Below are 21,050 nucleotides of genomic sequence, written 5' to 3' on the forward strand. Positions count from 1 at the left end.
CTATTATATATTTATGCACATGCACACACATACACACACTCACACAACCAACACAGTCTTGATCCCTGAACTCATACAACTACTTAGTGACTGCATTACTTGCATCTTTGCACAATATTGCAACTTTACTTTAACCTTACTGTTTTTATATCTCTGCTGCTATAAAAACCCTACACTTCTAACTGTATATCAGAATGTTTTGACCTCTATTATCATCTACTCAGTACCATACATTTGTCTCTAGTCTTGACTCCTTTAAATACTTTTTAGATTAGAAATGTGTTTTTTGTATTTATTGTAGGCCGTTGTGTATTTATTGTACTGTTGTTTATCTGCACTGTGTATATTGTACTGTCTTGCACTTTTTGTTCTGTGTTGCACCCTGGCCCTGGAGGAACGTTGTTACGTTTTAATATGTACATGTACTGTATATAGCTGAAATGACAATATAGCTCTTGAACTATTTTTTCCCTCTGTTAAAAACTACTGGCTAAGCACTTAATTAATTATAATTAATGTTAATTCAAAATAATGTATATATTTTACTCTACTATTTACCAAAACTAGATTGGTTAGCATTAAGTAGTTCCTCTAAAGAAGACATGGTAGCACATGTGTTATTGTAAAATATTAATACTAACATGTTTAAACTTTTGAGACTTACAGTAACATGGCAATCACAACAATTGTTTCAATTTCAACTGTAGTTCCGTCTTGAGATTAGTAGGAACTAAATAAGCATTTAAATTACTTTCATTAAGATAAATGGTTGCCATCTCCTCTGGCCATATGTATAAAAGCATACATAAAATCCCAGCTTAATGGTGTTTGTTTACGACAACTGGGATGTTTGGTGTGTTTTTTAATTATTTGTGAAAATATTTAAAAGAACACAAAAAGCAAAGCAGAGTGGCACAGCAATGGTGTGATCCCGACACATCGTATACAATCCAATCCACACTTTTGCTACTGTCTACATGGAGTCTGCCATGTTTTCTTTAATGAATAAACACAAAAACACTTGCATTAACAAATAAGATAAAATCTGTAAAACTATATCTTTATTTGTAAGGTGTGATATTGAAGCATTTGAGTGTAACAGAACAATACAATAATCACAGAGTAGAATATACAAAATGCTTAATCAATCTCAATACAGACATTCCGTACATAATTAGCAAAGAGTTTGGCTTTGGCGGTTGATAGTACATGATGCCTGTACAATGCAGCTCACCTTCTCAAAAATAACTTGTAGTAAACAACAACACTCACTTCCAGTTCCATTTGATAGACACATTGTTTATAGAAGGCTCATTATGGCTGATAATGTTTATAGCTAATCTCAAGTTTGCATGTATTGACATGCTTGTATTTCAGACACAAGGACGTTCTTGGTTGTTGGATTTGAGCTTTTTGGTACCTTAAGAAGGCTTCTGCATCCCTTAAAGTAGATTTTCAGACTAAGTACCTAGCAGCACCCCTTTCAGCACATATACTGTAGTTTCCCAATGTGTAAATTTTTAAGTGCCGTTATGCCATATCCCTTGTAGTATTAACTGATTCTAATTACTAATAAGTACTATTTTGTGTCAGTACCTAGTTCATAACTATTGGTAACTGTTTAGCTAGTTGTCTAGTAATTTTAATTACTTATGTGACACATTAACCTCTGGGTTTAGAGCTAGACTATCTGACCTGATCACTGTCCATGCAAGTCAAATATAAGCTTGATTTTATGATACATTTTGACCAGCACAAACCAGTTTTTGTATCTTCATGCAATTTGTCTTCATACAATTAGTAAATACTGAATTACAGTCTCTTACACACATGTAAAATATTAAATAGATTCCAGGAATCAATGCTTCTTGTCAGATAGGTGAACATTAGTTCTTACCCTCTGACCACACCCTAATCTAACTACCTATAAATAGAGAAAACAAGTACTTAGCAATTTCATCTAATTTTTACTTAAAATATGAACAAAAACAGATGTTAATAAACACAGAGTAAAATATATTTAGCTGTTTAATATATGTTAATATATGTTTCATGTGTAAACTGATAGGAGTTCTTTGTTGGTACTTAATGCTTATTTAGATCCCATATAGGAATGTAGTTTGTTTAAAACTAATTTGGACTTGCAACTGATAAAATGCCTACCTTTTGGTAATTGTAATCTTTGATCATCACATTAAAAGAATTTTATGTCTGTTTGTACACAATTTACAGTGAAACACTTTACAGTGCCACTTTAAAGTAAAGAATGATCATTGTATGATCACTGAGATCAATGTATCATTATTCGAAGTGCCAAAATTACAATTGCCCATCCTACTATAAACTAATTTTGTAATATTCTTCTAATAATTTGGTAATAAAACCTACTGAATCATGGTTCTGTCATGATTCTAAAAATGTCTGGTGAACCAAAGTTCCTACTCCTCGATCAAAATACATAAAACAGCACAAGGTTCTCAAATGTACAGATTTCTGCATTCTGCAGCTCCATTGCAGAACATTTGGTAAAGCTGGTTCTTAGATTTTTGCCAGTCCTGACTTCTGTTTAGGCTTGCAGACCCAGCGAGCGAGCTGTGTTGAGTACATCATCTCTGGTTAAATAGCAGCCACAGAGCTGTCGGAGACCAGTGAAGGACTCTCTACCATGAAGTACCCGCCAGTTATCAATGAACAGGACCTAAACAGACATAACACAACACCCACCTTTTAGTATAATACAATTACACATTATTATCAGCAATAAACATTTATGTTATTAGTGTTATTAATGTTATATGGTATGAATAAAATACACTCAGGTTTTATTACCTTGCCAGGTTTGAGTTTGACCCACAGTTCATTCTCAGGCTTCCTCAGCTCTTCGGTAAGCTGCCTGTGAGCAGCATACCAGCGCTGCACCACGTCCTGAGGAACTGTATTTATCACGGCACGGTCGTAGTTGTTATACCTACACAACATAAAGGACAAAACTATTTAGTAACACTTTAGTAACATTACACAAATACCAGTCAAGACAGTTAAAGGTAAAAGTTTACATTCTTTGCACCCATTTGGATTTGCAAAATTTTCCCTCTTTAGGATATAGTAACAGTTTGGGTCGTTCTCCAACGTTCAGCATTCCTAATGTTTTAGACAGTCCCCCTTTTGCTGCCAAAACAGCCCTGACCCATCGAGGCATGGACTACACTAGACCCCTGAAGGTGTGCTGCGGTATCTGGCACCAAGATGTTAGCAGCAGATCCTTTAACTCCCATACGCAACAAACTGCGATACACTGTGTATTCTGACACCTTTCTATCAGAACCAGCATTAACTTCTTCAGCAATTCGAGCTACAGTAGCTCGTCAGTAGCTCGTCAGTTGGATCGCCTTCGCTCCCCACGTGCATCAAAGAGCCTTGGCCGCCCATGACCCTGTCACCGGTTTACCACTGTTCTCTTCCATGACCCTGTCGCCGGTTTACCACTGTTCCTTCCTTGGACCACTGCAGACAGGGAACATCCCACAAGAGCTGCAGTTTTGGAGATGCTCTGACCCAGTCGTCTAGCCACACATTTTTCCTGCTTCTAACACATCAACTTTGAGAATAAAATGTTCACTTGCTGCCTAATATATCCCACCCACTAACAGGTGCCGTGATGAAGAGATAATCAGTGTTATTCACTTCATCTGTCAGTGGTCATAATATTATGCCTGGTCGGTGTATATTCACATGTAAAGGTTAACAGACCAGCGGCATTTTGCTTGCAATCCAAAACTGTCAAATTGTTCTATAGAATGCAGCACCACACTGATATTTATTTCAGACCTTTCTCCCTTTTTGTGTGTTATTAGCAAATTCAACATCAATCTCAATTCAAATTTAACAGTTAGCTGTTGGAAATAAATTAAAAACGTCATATTTTTTAAACTGCCAGCATTGATCATTGATACTTACTAAATGCAACAGAAGACAAATATCACATTTACGCTGTTGGTACTACTGGTATAGTCCACTGTCTGTCAGTGTTTTTTAAGTGCAACTTTTTATAGTTATGCAGAACACTAATAATAAGATGACAAAGAAAGATATAAGATATAAAATAACATTCATACCTGATCATGAAGACTTCATTATTCCATGGGTACACACTGAGCACTGGGCCGATGCCAATCATATGGTTATGGTGGCTGCCAAGGTGCTCAATGTACTCATGTTTGATGGGGACATGAGAGAGGAGTTCAAAGTTCTCAGGTGACTGCTGGAGCACCTTGTTGGCAGAGTAGAAGCCATCCACCAACAGTGTCCTGCCTCCCGTACCTTCATGCCTCAGGCAGTGGAACACCTGAATCCTGAAATACAGCCAGGTAGATAAAAATGAAAATGAATTAGAATTTTCAGGGATATTTAAATATAATTCCTAGCCAAGTATTTAACCCCCAAACTATTGAATTTGGTGCTTGGGTGGCAGAGCAGTAAACTATGCCAGCCCACTACCACTGAGATCCACACTTGATCTAAATAAACTAATAAGAGACCATGCTCACACATACACACACATAAACACACAAGACCAAGCCATGCATCTGTTGTGTGTTCTCAACACACCTTTTGTTATTGTTTTGCCTTCCCTTCTGAATTTTGCCTGAGTCTGTGTACAGTCTGTATAACCTCACTTAATCATTAATCACCTCGAAGGACATTTGGATACTTCTGTTAATGTTATGTTTATCTTAATTTGGCTTTTTGACATCTTGGATTAGAAATTAGACTTTAATATTTAATAAACCTCTCTGCTTCTTAAATGTCATATAATAACACAGAGTGGACAAATGGAAAAAAAATTATTTGCTGATTACGTGTTCGCTGCCTACACAGAGCCTTGGTTTCAACCCAACTGAACACATTTGGGATGAATTAAACCTGGATTAGTGCCCGACCTCACTGACTCCAATGACTAAATGGGCATACATTGCCATAGACACAGTCCAAAGTCTTGTAAAAAAGGCTTCTCTAAAAAGTGTATGAAATTAAAGCAACAAAGAAAAACGGAGCAATTCAATACAAATGCCCATGGTTTCAGAATGGAATCTCCAACAAGGTTATGGTCAGATTTCCCAATACTCCATGTATTGAAGTATACTGTATATGTGTAGTATTGTGGTTAAAATCATAGTGAATGTGGTTAAAATTTTATACAGATCTAATGCAGATACAAGAAAAAGAAAATACAGTATAAAATGTGCCTAAGAGTATTTGACAGTAATTTCTTAATCCATTGTCTTTTCAGCACTTTCAAAGCAGTCAGAAATTGTAAAACAAGCATCCGTTGACTGGTACAAAGTAGGATTGTTTACTTTTTTATATACTTACCCACAAGGCTCTTGGAAGTACGCAGTGTCAGTGTGGCGGTCCAGGGCCAGCTTTGTGTATGCAGTGTCTCCACGAGATAAATCAGAAGTAAAATGCCACATACGTCCATAAATCGTTTCTCTGGACATATAAAAAAACGTCTGGTCAGAGGACCGACTCAAAATAAAGCAGATGAAAAAAAAGCTAAGCGTGGAGCCCTTAGCGGAACCCCTTTTCACCCATGCATTCTGCACAGGTGCCTCTCTCTCTGCTAATCAGGGTCCTTACACAGCATTTGAAGACCCCACCCACATAATCCGGTCATCCTAGCAGAAACTCTGCAGGCACTGCCAATTATGCCTGCTAGCCGACCGCTGGCAACGCCAAGTTTCGAACCGAGGAGTTTAGAATCTCTATTTTTTTTAGTGCATTTTCTCCCTATTTTTTTAGTGCGTCTAATTTATACCTAATTGCGTTATGCTTCCTCTCTACTACAGCTGACCCCTGCCCAGATTGAGAAGAGTGAGACTGTCACATGCCCCCTCCGACATGCGCGCAGTAACCGACTGCATTTTTTCACCTGCACGAGGTGAGTTCATATGCTGATCAGCTTTGTACACAGAGGGCCACACCCTGATCAGCATTATTCCTCGGCTCTGTGCAGATGCCATCAACCAGCCAGCAGAGGTCGTAATTCGCTCAGTTATAAAGAGTCCCTATCCGGCTTGTCCTACCCTATGAACAACAGCCAATCACTGTTCACGCAGCTGCCCAGACCGGCCAGATGGCAGAACTAAGATTCGATACAATGTATTGGAAATCCCAGCTCTGGTGTGCTAGAATGTTTTACCACTGCGCCACCTGAGCGGCCTAATTTTATATATTTTTTAAATAATTAAATGGTGCTTGATTAAATTACCCTTCATGTAACCTATATGTGGCAACCCTGATACTGACTTAAACGATACACATATAAAATACACATATAAACATACACATACACAAACTCTGTATTGCAACTAAACAAGCATGCACTCACCTAAGAATGCTAACTCGTTTAGACACTGTCTCTGTGGCATCTAATGTAGCAGGTACGTCCTCTACAAATGCAATTCCGTACAGCAAAAAGTTATTCAAGAAATTTTTCAGCTCCTCGTCACAGCTCATAAACTTGTCCCAGCTGGCAGAAGGTATCTTAGCATTCGTGTAAATCTCAGAATTCCACAGGATACGTGGTTGCACGGCGCTTAATTTCTGGCCCTCGTAGCTGTTCTTTAACAGCCAGGCCAGGTTGTAGCGTGTAATATGACCATCAGGCCCTGCAAATGACAAATCAAAGAAACATCTATTACTAATTACAAGTTAAGTATGCAATTACAAATGTGGGCTGGGCTATGAAAGTGCTTTTACATCCACGTATATGTACAGTGCCTTGCAAAAGTATTCAGCCCCCTTGAACTTTTCAACCTTTTGCCACATTTCAGGCTTTAAACATAAAGATATGAAATTGTAATTTTTTGTGAAGAATCAATAACAAGTGGGACACAATTGTGAAGTGGAACGAAATTTATTGGATATTTTAAACTTTTTTTTTAAATAAAAACCTGAAAAGTGGGGCGTGCAATATTATTCAGCCCCTTTACTTTCAGTGCAGCAAACTCACTCCAGAAGTTCAGTGAGGATCTCTGAATGATCCAATGTTGACCTAAATGACTGATGGTGATAAATAGAATCCACCTGTGTGTAATCAAGTCTCCGTATAAATGCACCTGCTCTGTGATAGTCTCAGAGTTCTGTTTAAAGCGCAGAGAGCATCATGAAGACCAAGGAACACACCAGGCAGGTCCGAGATACTGTTGTGGAGAAGTTTAAAGCCGAATTTGGATACAAAAAGATTTCCCAAGCTTTAAACATCTCAAGGAGCACTGTGCAAGCGATCATATTGAAATGAAGGGAGTATCAGACCACTGCAAATCTACCAGGACCCGGCCGTCCCTCTAAACTTTCAGCTCAAACAAGGAGAAGACTGATCAGAGATGCAGCCAAGAGGCCCATGATCACTCTGAATGAACTGCAGAGATCTACAGCTGAGGTGGGAGACTCTGTCCATAGGACAACAATCAGTCGTACACTGCACAAATCTGGCCTTTATGGAAGAGTGGCAAGAAGAAAGCCATTTCTCAAAGATATCTATAAAAAGTCACCTGGGAGACACACCAAACATGTGGAAGAAGGTGCTCCGGTCAGATGAAACCAAAATCGAACTTTTTGGCCACAACGCAAAACGTTATGTTTGGCATAAAAGCAACACAGCTCATCACCCTGAACACACCATCCCCACTGTCAAACATGGTGGTGGCAGCATCATGGTTTGGGCCTGCTTTTCTTCAGCAGGGACAGGGAAGATGGTTAAAATTGATGGGAAGATGGATGGAGCCAAATACAGGACCATTCTGGAAGAAAACCTGTTGCAGTCTGCAAAAGACCTGAGACTGGGACGGAGATTTATCTTCCAACAAGACAATGATCCAAAACATAAAGCAAAATCTACAATGGAATGGTTCACAAATAAACTTATCCAGGTGTTAAAATGGCCAAGTCAAAGTCCAGACCTGAATCCCATCGAGAATCTGTGGAAAGAGCTGAAAACTGCTGTTCACAAACGCTCTCCATCCAACCTCACTGAGCTCGAGCTGTTTTGCAAGGAAGAATGGGCAAAAATTTCAGTATCTCGATGTGCAAAACTAATAGAGACATACCCCAAGCGACTTGCAGCTGTAATCGCAGCAAAAGGTGCCGCTACAAAGTATTAACGCAAGGGGGCTGAATAATATTGCACGCCCCACTTTTCAGTTTTTTATTTCTAAAAAAAGTTTAAAATATCCAATAAATTTCGTTCCACTTCACGATTGTGTCCCGCTTGTTGTTGATTCTTCACAAAAAATTTAAATTTTATATCTTTATGTTTAAAGCCTGAAATGTGGCAAAAGGTTGAAAAGTTCAAGGGGGCTGAATACTTTTGCAAGGCACTGTATATCTCCGATTCTTGTAACTCCACATGTCACTCCCTTGTCAAGCCTTGTGTCTCTGCTCCTGTCCAGTGATTGTTCCTCTGTTTCTTGTTATGAGCCTAAATTAGTTTGTTTATAGGTACACACTTGTTTCTTTTTCTTTTTTTTCCCCAAGTATTCAAGTATCTGCACTGTTTTCCTGTTCTTAGTTCTTAGACCATTTATCAGGATTGTGGATTGTGATTTGTGGACTTGAATTAAAATGAATCTTGGATTTACACACTTGCGTTCTGTCTTTCCTCTTTCCATTTTACATTTCGACTGATTTTGATAAAGACTGGAAAGCAAAGTTGGTGTTTATTTATTACAACGTACTGTAGATTTGTTTGTTTGTTTGTTTATTAGGATTTCAACGTCATGTTTTACACTTTTGGTTACATTCATGACAGGAACGGTAGTTACTCATTACACAATGTTCATCAGTTCACAAGGTTATATCAAACACAGTCATGGACAATTTAGTATCTCCAATTCACCTTACTTTGGACTGTAGGAGGAAACCGGAGCACCCGTAGGGGTTTACGCAGACACAGGGAGAACATGCAAACTCCACACAGAAAGGACCCGGACCGCCCAACCTGGGGATCGAACCCAGGACCTTCTTGCTGTGAGGTGACAGTGCTACCCACGTAGCCACCGTGCCGCCCACGGACTGTAGAAAACATAGATGTAGTCTGAAGGTAGATCAAAATAGTTATAGTAGCCGCAAAAAAAGTGAAAGTACCCTTTTAAGAGACACAATATTGTGCAAGCACAATGAAACTTGCACACTTTTTTTGCATTTTTATTCTTTGTAATGGCAAAACGTTTCTAAACATTACAAGCTTATACCAATTTTTACCAATGTTTTTAGGAGTTTTACAGTTGATACGTGTAAATTGGCAAGAGGCACGGGTTGCAGAATTATGCCCACCTGCTATGTCATTAGGTGACTGTCAGCAGCATTTTTTCAAATAAAAGTCTTTGTGTTTCATCAGCATAAATTCTCTGCAGCTTGGAGAGTCCTTTATATGCTGGCTTTGTTGGCCTTTTTGCCACTTTCTCTGTGGTAGTGTGTTTCGCTGGGGGTTAATTGCTGATGCCCATCTGCCAACAAGGATGTGTAGCCTTATGTCCCTGAGGGGTGAACATTTTTCTTCTCTGGACGACCGTATTGAGTGTGATACACTCTACTCTACGATTAAGCAACCTACATGTTGGGTTTAGTCTTCCTGGTCTTGCAGGTATGGGGCTTTACCTGTCTCTTCAGTGACAGGGCGTGATTTATCCCTTTACAGAATTGACAAATCAAAGCCAGTGTGTGTAGCTCAGCTTATCAGCTCTTACAAAATTATCTAGAAAAGTTGGTGGTTAATTATTTCTAAAGGTACTACTAAAGATACTAATGCAGTTTTTTTTCCTATCTTTTGGGTTATTTGATTTGGTTATTTGGTTTAATTACGTGCTTCTGTGAGTGTGTGTGTATATGTGAGTGAAAGTGAGATTGTCATCTAATGCAGGGTCTTTAAAAAGTAGGCTTCAAGGCAATTTAAAACATACAAATTACCATTAAAGTGCTGTTGAATCAAGTGTTTTGATTTGCTTCAGCTTGTTTTTGATTGCACTATGGTCTTGTATTACTCTGCCAAATATTATTAAATGTACATGGTAAATATCTAATCAGGACACAGTGTTCAGAATTCAGGACACATAAAACAAGGTCATGCTGACATACTAAAAACACCTCCATGACAACTAATCAAGTGTAAGTGTCTGACTGGTCCAGTTATCAGCTGAGACAAAATAATGGTACTATATTAAACTTAAAAAGCTCATAAAATTTTAGTGACACCAACCTTGAACCCATGAGGGTTCTCATGAAAGTCAATAATCAATGTACCGGAGATGTGTTTAAAGTGTCTGCAGTGGTTACAATATAACTATTTAATTACACTTGTACAGTTTAGTCTCATCTTTTACAAGTCAAAGTTCATATCTTTCCTATAATACGTTCCTATAATCCTAGGATAGAGTTGAACTTTAGTTTTGCAACAGAAAGGTTTGAAAGCAGAAAAGTTTATAATAACTAAAAAAAGAATGTGATAAGAACTAACAGGACTAGAGTCCCAAAATAACTGAAGAAGTATTTATTTAAAGAACCTGAATTTGACTGATATATTTGCCCAAGATCGACACGATGTAATTACAAATCAATTACAATTTTCAGGGCTATAGTGCTTATTCGAGCTAATGCGCTGAAGCTGAACTCAGCTTTATATAACGAGTTCAACTTGCCGCAGAGTGTTTGCTCTATGCATGTCAAAGCCAGAGTAGGGTTTAGTACCCCAACTTATATCTAACTTGTATCTATATTTACAGAATCTATGTAATGTTTTCAAGGGGTTCTAAAAGCTCCACTGTACTGAGGCATTCACAAACAAATAACAATGTATAACATGCATATCGTTAACACCCATGATGAGTTAATGTGTCATTTTTTTGGAAATAATTACTTAATACCTTGATTACTATAATAATAGTGAAAATGTTAATGCTTAAGTATAACATGCGGTCTAGAAATACACTCCCTACACTTTTTGACAGATTATTTTTTTCACTCGTCTTGCTCATGCACTAGGTTTTTGAAAAACAGACTACCCGTACTCCCCATGTCACCCCAACAAATCTTCAGTGTATTTTTACTATCATATTAATAAAAAAAAACAAGTGTAGAAATGGCCCCCATTGTATAAGAAGTTGTGCAGTGTGCATTTTATGATGAACACATCACAACCAAGGTTTTCTCTGATATTGTACTTTTATGCAGACCTAAGTATCTTTTACCAACCAATTGTTTTTTAAAGTTAGTTTTTCTTTTTTTTAAAGTAGATTTGTTATTATTATTATTACTATTTTATGACTAGACTTATCTGCAGGAACCCAAACCTCTGTTGAGTATTGTGAGCTGTGCAGCGAGTTTGGAATGTAGAGTAGAATGCAGTACAAGTTTGGAATGCAGAAATGCAACATTTAAAGACAAAGTTTCAAGTCGTCCTAGTCATTTAAGTACTTACATGTGAGGAAGAGGTTTTCTTCGTCAACCCTGGTCTTCGTGGGCCGGATGTTAAGGTCAATGGTTCCGGTGTCCAAGTTACGCTGGTTGGTTTTGGAGTTGTAGCATGAGGCAGAGCGGCAGTGGTCCCTCAGCCACACGTAGTCGAAGTGCATTACAAGACCATTGTAACGGAATTCTGCACATTGAGGCAACATGTCAAATAATAGCACTGGTTGTATCCTTTACGCAAGTTTTTCATACAGAGGTTTTATATTGTTACATGTTTAGTCCTGTTAAGACCTGTTAGACAAAATTAAAGTGTGTTTGTTGTTCGACAGTCAGACCCAACATTAAAAAGCTTCCAGGTTTAACAAGGAGCTCAAGTCCTTAGGTCCTGACTGACATCTAAACAGTACTAAATTTGCATAATCTTGCATAACTGTGGACATGACAAAACACACAAATGAGATAATATACAAATTAAGTTTTAGGTGCTGTTTGTTCATGATGACATAGTTTAGACTGCTTGGGCGTAGGCAGAGCAATAAAGACTTTGTCTTTATCTTTGACTTTGTTTGGTTATTATTAAAGCAAGATAATTATCTACATTATTATATAGGGGTCTGAAAAGGTAATGACCTCCTTTTTTTTTTTTTTGTTAAACTCAATGATTCACTTTTTTTTCCTATTATATTTGTGAATTTTCTCCCATTTTCTCCCAATTTAGCATAGTCAATTTGTCTTCCGCTGCTGGGGGATCCCTGATTGCAGTCGAGGTGGGTATATTGCTTATATATTGTGTATTGGGTATATTGCTGCCCATGATTCACAATTATCAAACAAATATACAATATTACTCAAAAAGAACTTCTAAAATGTATCCCACATTTATATCACCCTTGTGATGGGATTGTCCCCTTTAATATAATAACTGGTTGCAACACCTTTTACCGCAGCAAAACACTTTCTATAATTTAGTATAAATACTTATTTCAACTAGATTAAATCATCAAGAGGACATCAGCAATACAATATATAAAGTCTTCTTAGTGATAAACCTCACAAATAAAATTAGCACAGGATAAACGTGTTTCTGTGGTTGTCTGTCCTTCAAACCCATATGTTTGCATTGGATAAATTAACCACAGTCCATATGCATCATGGAATGTAGCTGTTATTACAACCAACCCAACCCATAGTCAGCGGGATCACTTTTATCTTGTTTTATCTTATCTTATTTTATTCCTGCAATATAGAGATGATGGAGATAAAGTTCCAGATCAATAAAATAATTTAAAACCTTCCATTTTTTACCATTCAGAAAGAGTTTACCCTGGATAAGCAGGATTGATTAAATATGGAGATTAACAGAGATCAAAATACTTTTGATTTTTAGATTTTGATTTGGAAAGAATGAGAATTATACCAATAAGGTCCCTGTAAAATACATGGATATGTTGCTTTGTAATTAACTCATTAAAAATAAGTGAGATTACAGACCAATCACTAAAATAAAATCACAGAAAGGCACCTGTGAATGATGAAATTTAATGGATCACGTAATTTAATACACTCCTATAATGCTGGTAAAGAGATTTTAACCCACTCCCATTCTCCACTAACTATATTCAATTCTCCTGTACTTGTACCTGCACCACTACTCAATTTTCACAGAAAACCTGTTTAAGCAACGCCGTCGTTATTTATTCTCAGCTTGTGCCAGGGCATTAACTAGACTGCAAGATTCGCTGTTACAGTAACACGAGATACTTTCATAGGGAAATCTACGTTGGAGTGAATCCTCTAAATATCTGACCACAAACTTGTTGGACATCCTATACCAAAAATATGGGCAATAATATGGGTGTGACCCACCCCATCCAGCACTGACACTTTAACATCTATTCTTCAGGCATATCTTTCAACAAGATTTTGTAGTGTGTATATATCTGTGCCTGTTACGTCAAAAGAAAAATCTTGGCTTGTGGTCGACATTCCAATTCATTCCAAAGGTGTTAAGTGGGGTATGATCAGGGCTCTGAGCCTTCCTCAAACTGTTGTCACAAAGTCAGAAGCATGTGATTAATTTTACATAATTTTTAACACCTGTTGGCAATAGGTGTGACTGAAAGACCAGAACTCAGGGGTGTCCAAATTATTTTGGTCATTCAGTGTCTTTTTATTATTTAAGCCTTCAACATTTCAAAATGTTGAAAGAGAAATGTTTTAAATTCTAAGAAAAGATAAGAGATGAGATATGACTTTATTGATCACATAGGGTAAATTAACCAGTTACAAGTTAAAAGAAAAGAAAGAAAGAAGGTAAAGTAGTAAATGTGTAGTTATTTACACTAAAATGATTCCCCTTAAAAACAAGTGATGTACTTATATTATTGTGAATATACCCAGCTACCCATTGTGCAGGTACCTCGACCGGCCAGCAGAGACTGTAATTGAAGCAGTGATGTGGAAAACCTGCTCATCATTATCTCTACATCCTACAAAAACACAGCCAATCGTGTGTCTGGGCCGATTGACACACTAGCGGTTTTATCAGGTTTGTACAGGTTCCTACTTAGTCAAAATCTTAATGTATCAGATTATGCTGTACAAGTCACCTACCAAAGCAGTTGTCCAACAGTTGCCAGGTACAACTAGTTTGAGGTTCTGTGTGTTGCCATCGCTTGCTTCTGAACTGAGTGTGTTTGTTCGCAGCCACGACAGGAGCCCATCCCCAGCTCTGAGGAACCAGCTGACGGGTGACTTGCAATCCGGCGAACATTCGACTTAATGCCATGACCTAGAGATTTAAAAACAATGTTAACAAAACATTTCCAGTTGATTTTAATAAAATATGTCTGAAGTTAGATTGAAAGAAGTGTTAAACATTATGGACATAAACCAAAATACAACCCCATATCAGAAAAAGCTGGGGTGGTATGGAAAATGCAAACAGTATGCAGACAGTATGAACCCAATACAGTTTTGTCTGATCAGCTTCATTTCATTTGTTAATATACGTCTATTCTTGCATTTCAGGTCTGCAATATATTCCAAAAAAGCTGAGACAGCAAGCATTTACCACTTTGTAATATTTCCATTCCTTGTCCCAATACTTAAAATACATTTTAACACAGAGAATACCAAATAATTACGAATTTCAGGTGTTATTTTGTCCCATTCTTCAAGCAAACCAGTCTTAGAGTGTATAACAGTACAAGACTGTCGTTGTCACATATTTAATTTCAAAATTCCATACTGTCCCAAACTTTTCTACGTTGGGGTTGTTAGATCTAGAGGTGTAATAAAAATCAGGTAGAACTGAACAATGATATAATGAATACAGTGTTCCCTACACATTTTTCAGTTAAGTGTGTCTGCAAAAATTTTGCCTGTTTAATCTACAGAATACTTGTTGGGTCAGGTACTAATTTGGAATCTGAAGGTTTAGCTCAAAATCAACATTTCAGCTCATTTCAAGTTCGTCTGACAGGGCTTAAGTCAGAGTTCTGTATTCCCACCAAAGTTGTCAATCCATGTTTTTTTAAACCTCGCTTTGTACACAGTGGCACAGTCATGCTGAAACAGGCAGAGGGGTTTCTCAAACCATCTGCTGGTGTAGCACATTTCCAAAAAATAAGAAGAAAATACAAAGTTCAAAGTAAAGGGAAATGTTATCAGATGTATACTAAGTGGAGTAAAAAGTTTAAATAAAAAAGTGAAGTGAAATTCTGGCTATTTCCTGCTGCTGTATAGTTGTGACACTGGTATTCCTCATTTCTGTGATATACCTGTCACATGAATCCACCCTGGACTCCAGTTTTGCCTACTGGTTGTGGGGCAGTTTCTTGTTTAGTTTTTTTGTTTTTGCTGATCATGTATAGTCAGCCTGGCCTTTCTATTCTCAGTTTTGCTTTGTGGCTTTAAACGGAAATGCTGGGTTACACAGAGCTGAGATCCTCCGTCACAGAAAGGTGAGTGCCTTGCAATAAAGGCGCCAGATGTAACCTCATGCCTGAGTTGTTAAGGGATGAACCCAAATGAAGAAGACTAAAACAAGGCAAAACAATACTGTGACTGACAAGACATGACATCAAAAAAGATAAATAACAACTGACTAAATAAACAAAATAATGGAACTCCAAAAACAGGTAATAAACCGAAATCTAACCAAAGCCGCTGCCCAAAGCAGAGCCGAGAAAAGACAGGTCGCTACATTACTAAGTAAGTATAAAGAATGCTTAAAAATCCCAACAACACTGCTGCACCTGATACACTCATATGGTACAACACACACTACCATGTAATCCCCATGTTAATGTCATTGCAGTGCTGATAATTGTCCACTACCCAAACATTATCTGATTGATAAATAATGTACACGGGGTGGGAAAGGGGTGGCAAGGAGGCTTGGTGGGTAGCACTTTCGACAGGAAGGTCCTGGGTTTGATTCCCAGGTGGAGCACTCTGGGTCCTTAAACATGACTCTTTGTGGGTTTCCTCCAGGAGCTTTTGTTTCCTCCCACACTTAATTGGAGATACAAAAAATTGCCCATTACCCATGTGTTTGTGTGTATGTCGACCCTGCGGTGGACTGGCGCCCTTTCCATGGTGTTTCTTTGTGCCTTGCGCCCATTGACTGGGATAAGCTCCTCCCCCCTTCATTGGGATAAAAGGTTTATAAAGTAAGTCAGTGAGCAAGTGAGTAAATCAGTAAAGGGTGGGAAAGTGTACACAGCAACAGATGCAGTGCTACAGTCAGTAATTGTATACCCACAAAATTCATCTGTATGGTAGGTATATGTCCTAAAATAAATAATGAATGTTTGTGTACCTAATACAGTGCTTTACCCTTCCTACCAGGCATGTTTTGGAGTAAGGAATATGTAATGTAACTGCTTTAATTAGCCATTAATAGAACTTGGTCATGTTTATACTGAATGCAACTTGTTACATATTTACTGTCTAGGCTTTAAAAAGTAAACCTTTACACAAACTAAACAATTAAAGAGTTAGGATTAAACATGTGGGTTGTAAAGGCTCCCTGCATGACAAAAAGTCTGACTGCTCTGTCTAACAAGAAACCCAGGCTCTGATCCTTGCCAATTTGAAGGAGCTTAGAAAAATTGTTGCAATGCATGATGCTAAAAGAGCCCACAAAATCATTTTCATTCGTTGGCTGTTTTACCATCGCTTTACACTATTCACGCAGCTTTACGATTAAATAGATGGTCAATATCTGTCACATGAATTATGCAACAAGAAGGTGGATTTAAAATAGATTATGCAACAACATAATCCATTTAAGAGAAGCAAAAAATGTGTGGAATTGCCAAGTCAGAGTGCAAACTAGGGATATCAATGATTAAACGGTTAACCAAAGTCAGTGTTCAATTAACATTGTCAGTTTATACAGCTGACCTTTGATTTCAATTGAATGAGACCTACAGGTCTCTACAGAGTAAGAGTGCTGATTTAAAATACACCCTCGCCCACCAACAGTGCACATGCACCAACTCTGTGTACAGATGCATAAAAAAATTCTAATCAGAACAAAAATAATGGCAATAATAAACCATTGAGCTATTACACATCAAAATGACAGGTGAAGCTGTTTTGAGTCAGTGCAGAGTCTAAATAAGGTTTTCTACCAAAATGATGTGGATATTCTGCATCATGCTTAACTATACACATACAACTGTGTGAATCATTGTATAATAACCACTAATAGTTTTTCAAAAATGTTAAAGATATCGACAGCAATTTGATTAGCACGTTTAGTTAGCGTTAGTAATGAACTGTTCACTACATTTTTGGATTGGTGAGGGATTTTGGGATCTCTTGTGTCTTTTCTATCTAATCTTTGATGGTGTTTAGGTGCAGTGCTGTTTGGATAAAATATCACTCCCTATTTCTGCTTCCTAATCTCCCAAAATAAAAAAAACACTGTATAGAGCCCTGAATTCATCCCCTTTAGGCATATCTACAATGAACTGGAGCAATTTGTTAGCCAACATCAAACAATGTTTAACTTCAACGCCTGACTTCATTAATGCTCTGTTCACTGAATATGCACAATTTACCCTCAGACTTGTGGAAAGCCTTCCCATAACAGTGGCGGCTGTTCTCGCTGCAAACAAGCTTGTGGTCAGGTGTCAGGTACAGATAATCAGCCATTTTGGAACTGTTTACAGCAGAACTATAACATAACCTAAGAATTACTGTTCATGCAAGACTGGTCACCTCACCACTGTGCAAGTCTGATTAGCAGCTACATGTTATTACAACATACTGTATTCACATGTTTGTCTGCATGTTCAAAACAGGACCTGAAAACACAATGACTGTGCTATTATTTTGGGTGGAGTGTGTTTATTATTGTGGTTTGCATGGATGAATGGATGGATGGATGGATGGATAGATAGATTGATAGATACTTTATTTATCCCAAGGGACATTATTGGCCTCCAGTAGTTAAACAAGCAATAGAAGAGAAACTAATACAAATAAAGCAAGTAAGGTGTTGCAAATGTACATCGTGCATATACACCGATCAGGCATAACATTATGACCACCTCCTTGTTTCTACACTCACTGTCCATTTTATCAGCTCCGCTTACCATATAGAAGCACTTTGTAGTTCAACAATTACTGACTGTAGTCCATCTGTTTCTCTACATACTTTTTAGCCTGCTTTCACCCTGTTCTTCAATGGTCAGGACCCCCCATAGGACCACCACAGAGCAGGTATTATTTAGGTGGTGGATCATTCTCAGCACTGCAGTGACAATGACATGGTGGTGGTGTGTTAGTGTGTGTTGTGCTGGTATGAGTGGATCAGACACAGCAGTGCTGCTGGAGTTTTTAAAAACCGTGTCCACTCACTGTCCACTCTATTAGACACTCCTACCTAGTTGGTCCATCTTGTAGATGTAAAGTCAGAGACGATCGCTCATCTATTGCTGCTGTTTGAGTTGGTCATCTTCTAGACCTTCATCAGTGGTCACACGACGCTGCCTACAGGGCGCTGTTGGCTGGATATATTTTAGGTTGGTGGACTATTCTTAGTCCAGCAGTGACAGTAAAGTGTTTAAAAACCAGGAGGCGGTTTAAATGTTATGGCTGATCGGTGTATACAATATACAGTATGCAAAAAAGTATGTGCAAATTGTGCATTTGGTACAATAATAAAAATAGGAGCAGTAGTGTATCTATTCTTATAAACAATATATACATATATATATACAGTATATATGTATACATATAGAAATAAAGATATAGTAATAGTTATAAATATACACAATATGGATGTGGAAGAATGTGGATCAGACCAAATTTTGAGCTCACAACTGTACTACAGTAAAAAAACCAGAAGATATTAAATTAATATTTATAATAATTAATATTATGTGCTGTCTTGAAGTCATGTAAAATGTATGTATGTGTAATAAACCAGTAATTAACAGTATTGTAACGAACTATACATGTTATTACTTATTTAAATGCACTAGTGTTTTAGGTTCATGAACTAGGTCTAGAAAGTCTCATATAAAATGTATAATGTATTTGAATTTTATTATTTGTTGTTTTCTGAGTGAAAAGAAGTTAACACATCCTCTGCATTGAAAAAATACCTTCTGCACATTTTAATTTACAAAAAAATTGTTAATGTGTATTTGCTGAAATGAACACATGGAAGTGTGCAAGCTTGTCATGTGCAAAAGTTATGGTTTACATTTTGGTTCTTTCAATATGGTCAATTCTAACATTTGCTAAAAAGGCAGTATTTAAGTTTGTTCCATGTTTACAATGTGCTATCTTAGAACATTAAGTTTGTTATGTAGTGTCCATTATTTTGCATTAGACTTTAATGAAGCATAGATAGCTGTATGAAGTGAATCTGTATGCACTGAACATAGTACTTACTTCTGAAGCGCCTTACAAGGATTGCTGGGTTGGACAACCTCGCTCTTACAACTCCAAATGTACCTTTAATTCACACTTATCCAGAAGACATCCGTTTATAATCAGGAATATGATTTAAATAAAATTATAAGCATAACAAAGACCACACAGCTTTAGCCTCCCGCCATGCGACTTCGTAGAACCGAGCCACGTTCAAGACTTGCGTACACAAAGCTTTATATATCGATAGTGTCAGCGCCCCGCCCACCAGTGCACTGACGTCACTTACTAGACCGCCTAGCTTTTCCCTTGTGCACAATGGCTACTTTGAAAACAGACTTAAAATGATGTGAAGTATTTCAGTTACCTCTAATATTGGAATATTGTCACACTGAATTAATTCATTACAAATTATTACACAAAAGGAAACTTTACAAGCACAAAACTGTTAGTAAAACATTATCCAACATGGATATATATACACCCATGGGTAGGGTTGCCAACTTTCAGAACTGGAAATAAGGAACACCCTGGGCTGGCGGGTTGGCGGAGGGCATAGGGTGGGGGTAGGATGGCAGCTGTTTACCTGAGTGGGAGCGGGGGGTAGGCGGTTAGGGTTGCACCTTTAAAAAATATAATGGGTCTTACACCGTCATAGGTAACATTTGTTCTTAATAGTGCAAACAACATTTTTACATAATCCATCTTCACACTGACATGCAGCCCCGGTTCTGGACTGCGTTGCTCAGGGGGGCAGTGAGAAAATATGGGGGGGCAATGCCCACCCCAGCGCCCCCATAGCACCAGCCCTGCTTGTGTTACTTTAGTTTCGCCCTAAGCTGGAAAAATATGCGTGATGCGATCTGTCCACTGCGCTACTCAAACAACGGTGTATTAAATAGGTTGTTATGCTGATATGCCTACGCACACACGGCGTTACTAAGACTAAAAGTGAACACTACTTAAAATAATAACCAAACGCTTTCTAATTACCACGGTAGCAGCAGTTTCTTTCTGTTTTATACATATCGCCCTGTCTCAGTCTAATCTGCAGCATTTCTTTCCCATTGATAAAAATACGGAACAAAGCATATCAGTTCAATACGGAACGCGACGTTTAGTTTCCAAATAAGGAACGATTCCGTATTTTATTGGATGGTTGGCAACCCTAATATACACCCATAGGGTGTATATTTCTTCAGCTGTGTGAGGTTTGAGGGGTTTCTTGCATGCACAGCCCGTTTCAAATCACCCCACAGCATCACAATAGGATTAAGATACGGGCTTTGACTTGGCCATTCCAGAACTCTCCATTTCTTTCTTTCTGGAGGCCTCAGAGAGCTCTTTAGATCTCACCATGGTGATAACACTTACTTCAACAATCAAGAGCCAACCAAACTAATGTCTGAGGTTTAAATAAAACTCCAATGTCCTCTAACGATGGTCTAATTATTGCAGCTGATGTGGTGCACCTGATTCTAATTTTAGACATTTTAATAAATGTGGGGGTGTCCCAACTTTTTCCTCAAAATAAATTTCCATTTTTGTTCATTACATTTTACAACTTGTGTATAAAAGTAATTTTTAACGTCTTCTTGTTTAGTTATATAATCTCCATCTCTCAATACAAAGCTCAAATGTTCATATGTTTAAATACTGTATGTTCAAAAAGACAAAGGTTTTCATGG

General features: G+C 37.8%; 1 protein-coding gene and 1 long non-coding RNA gene across 5 annotated transcripts in view; one reads left to right on the forward strand and one right to left on the reverse strand.

The window, feature by feature from the left end:
* LOC134330126 (uncharacterized) overlaps window positions 1–14,260 on the forward strand; it is a 30,539-nt gene extending 16,279 nt beyond the window's left edge. For 3 of the 4 annotated variants that reach the window (XR_010014980.1, XR_010014983.1, XR_010014982.1), the window contains exons 3-5: window positions 12,185–12,233; window positions 13,882–14,014; window positions 14,173–14,260. This is a non-coding gene — a long non-coding RNA (uncharacterized LOC134330126). The remainder of the gene's footprint in view (window positions 1–12,184; window positions 12,234–13,881; window positions 14,015–14,172) is intronic. The other variant, XR_010014981.1, reaches the window with a different exon arrangement.
* On the reverse strand, window positions 1,040–19,471 carry tmlhe (trimethyllysine hydroxylase, epsilon). The gene is made up of 8 exons (XM_063011107.1): window positions 19,384–19,471; window positions 14,080–14,257; window positions 11,477–11,653; window positions 6,392–6,671; window positions 5,374–5,493; window positions 4,116–4,352; window positions 2,830–2,968; window positions 1,040–2,698 (listed from the first exon to the last, which is right to left on the reverse strand). Exons 2-8 carry the CDS (start codon window positions 14,252–14,254, stop codon window positions 2,567–2,569), a joined length of 1,260 nt encoding a protein of 419 aa, XP_062867177.1. The 5' UTR covers window positions 14,255–14,257; window positions 19,384–19,471; the 3' UTR covers window positions 1,040–2,566.
* Between the last annotated feature and the right edge of the window lie 1,579 nt (window positions 19,472–21,050).

The sequence above is a fragment of the Trichomycterus rosablanca genome, chromosome 16, assembly GCF_030014385.1.
Source record: "Trichomycterus rosablanca isolate fTriRos1 chromosome 16, fTriRos1.hap1, whole genome shotgun sequence".
Taxonomy (NCBI): Eukaryota; Metazoa; Chordata; class Actinopteri; order Siluriformes; family Trichomycteridae; genus Trichomycterus; species Trichomycterus rosablanca.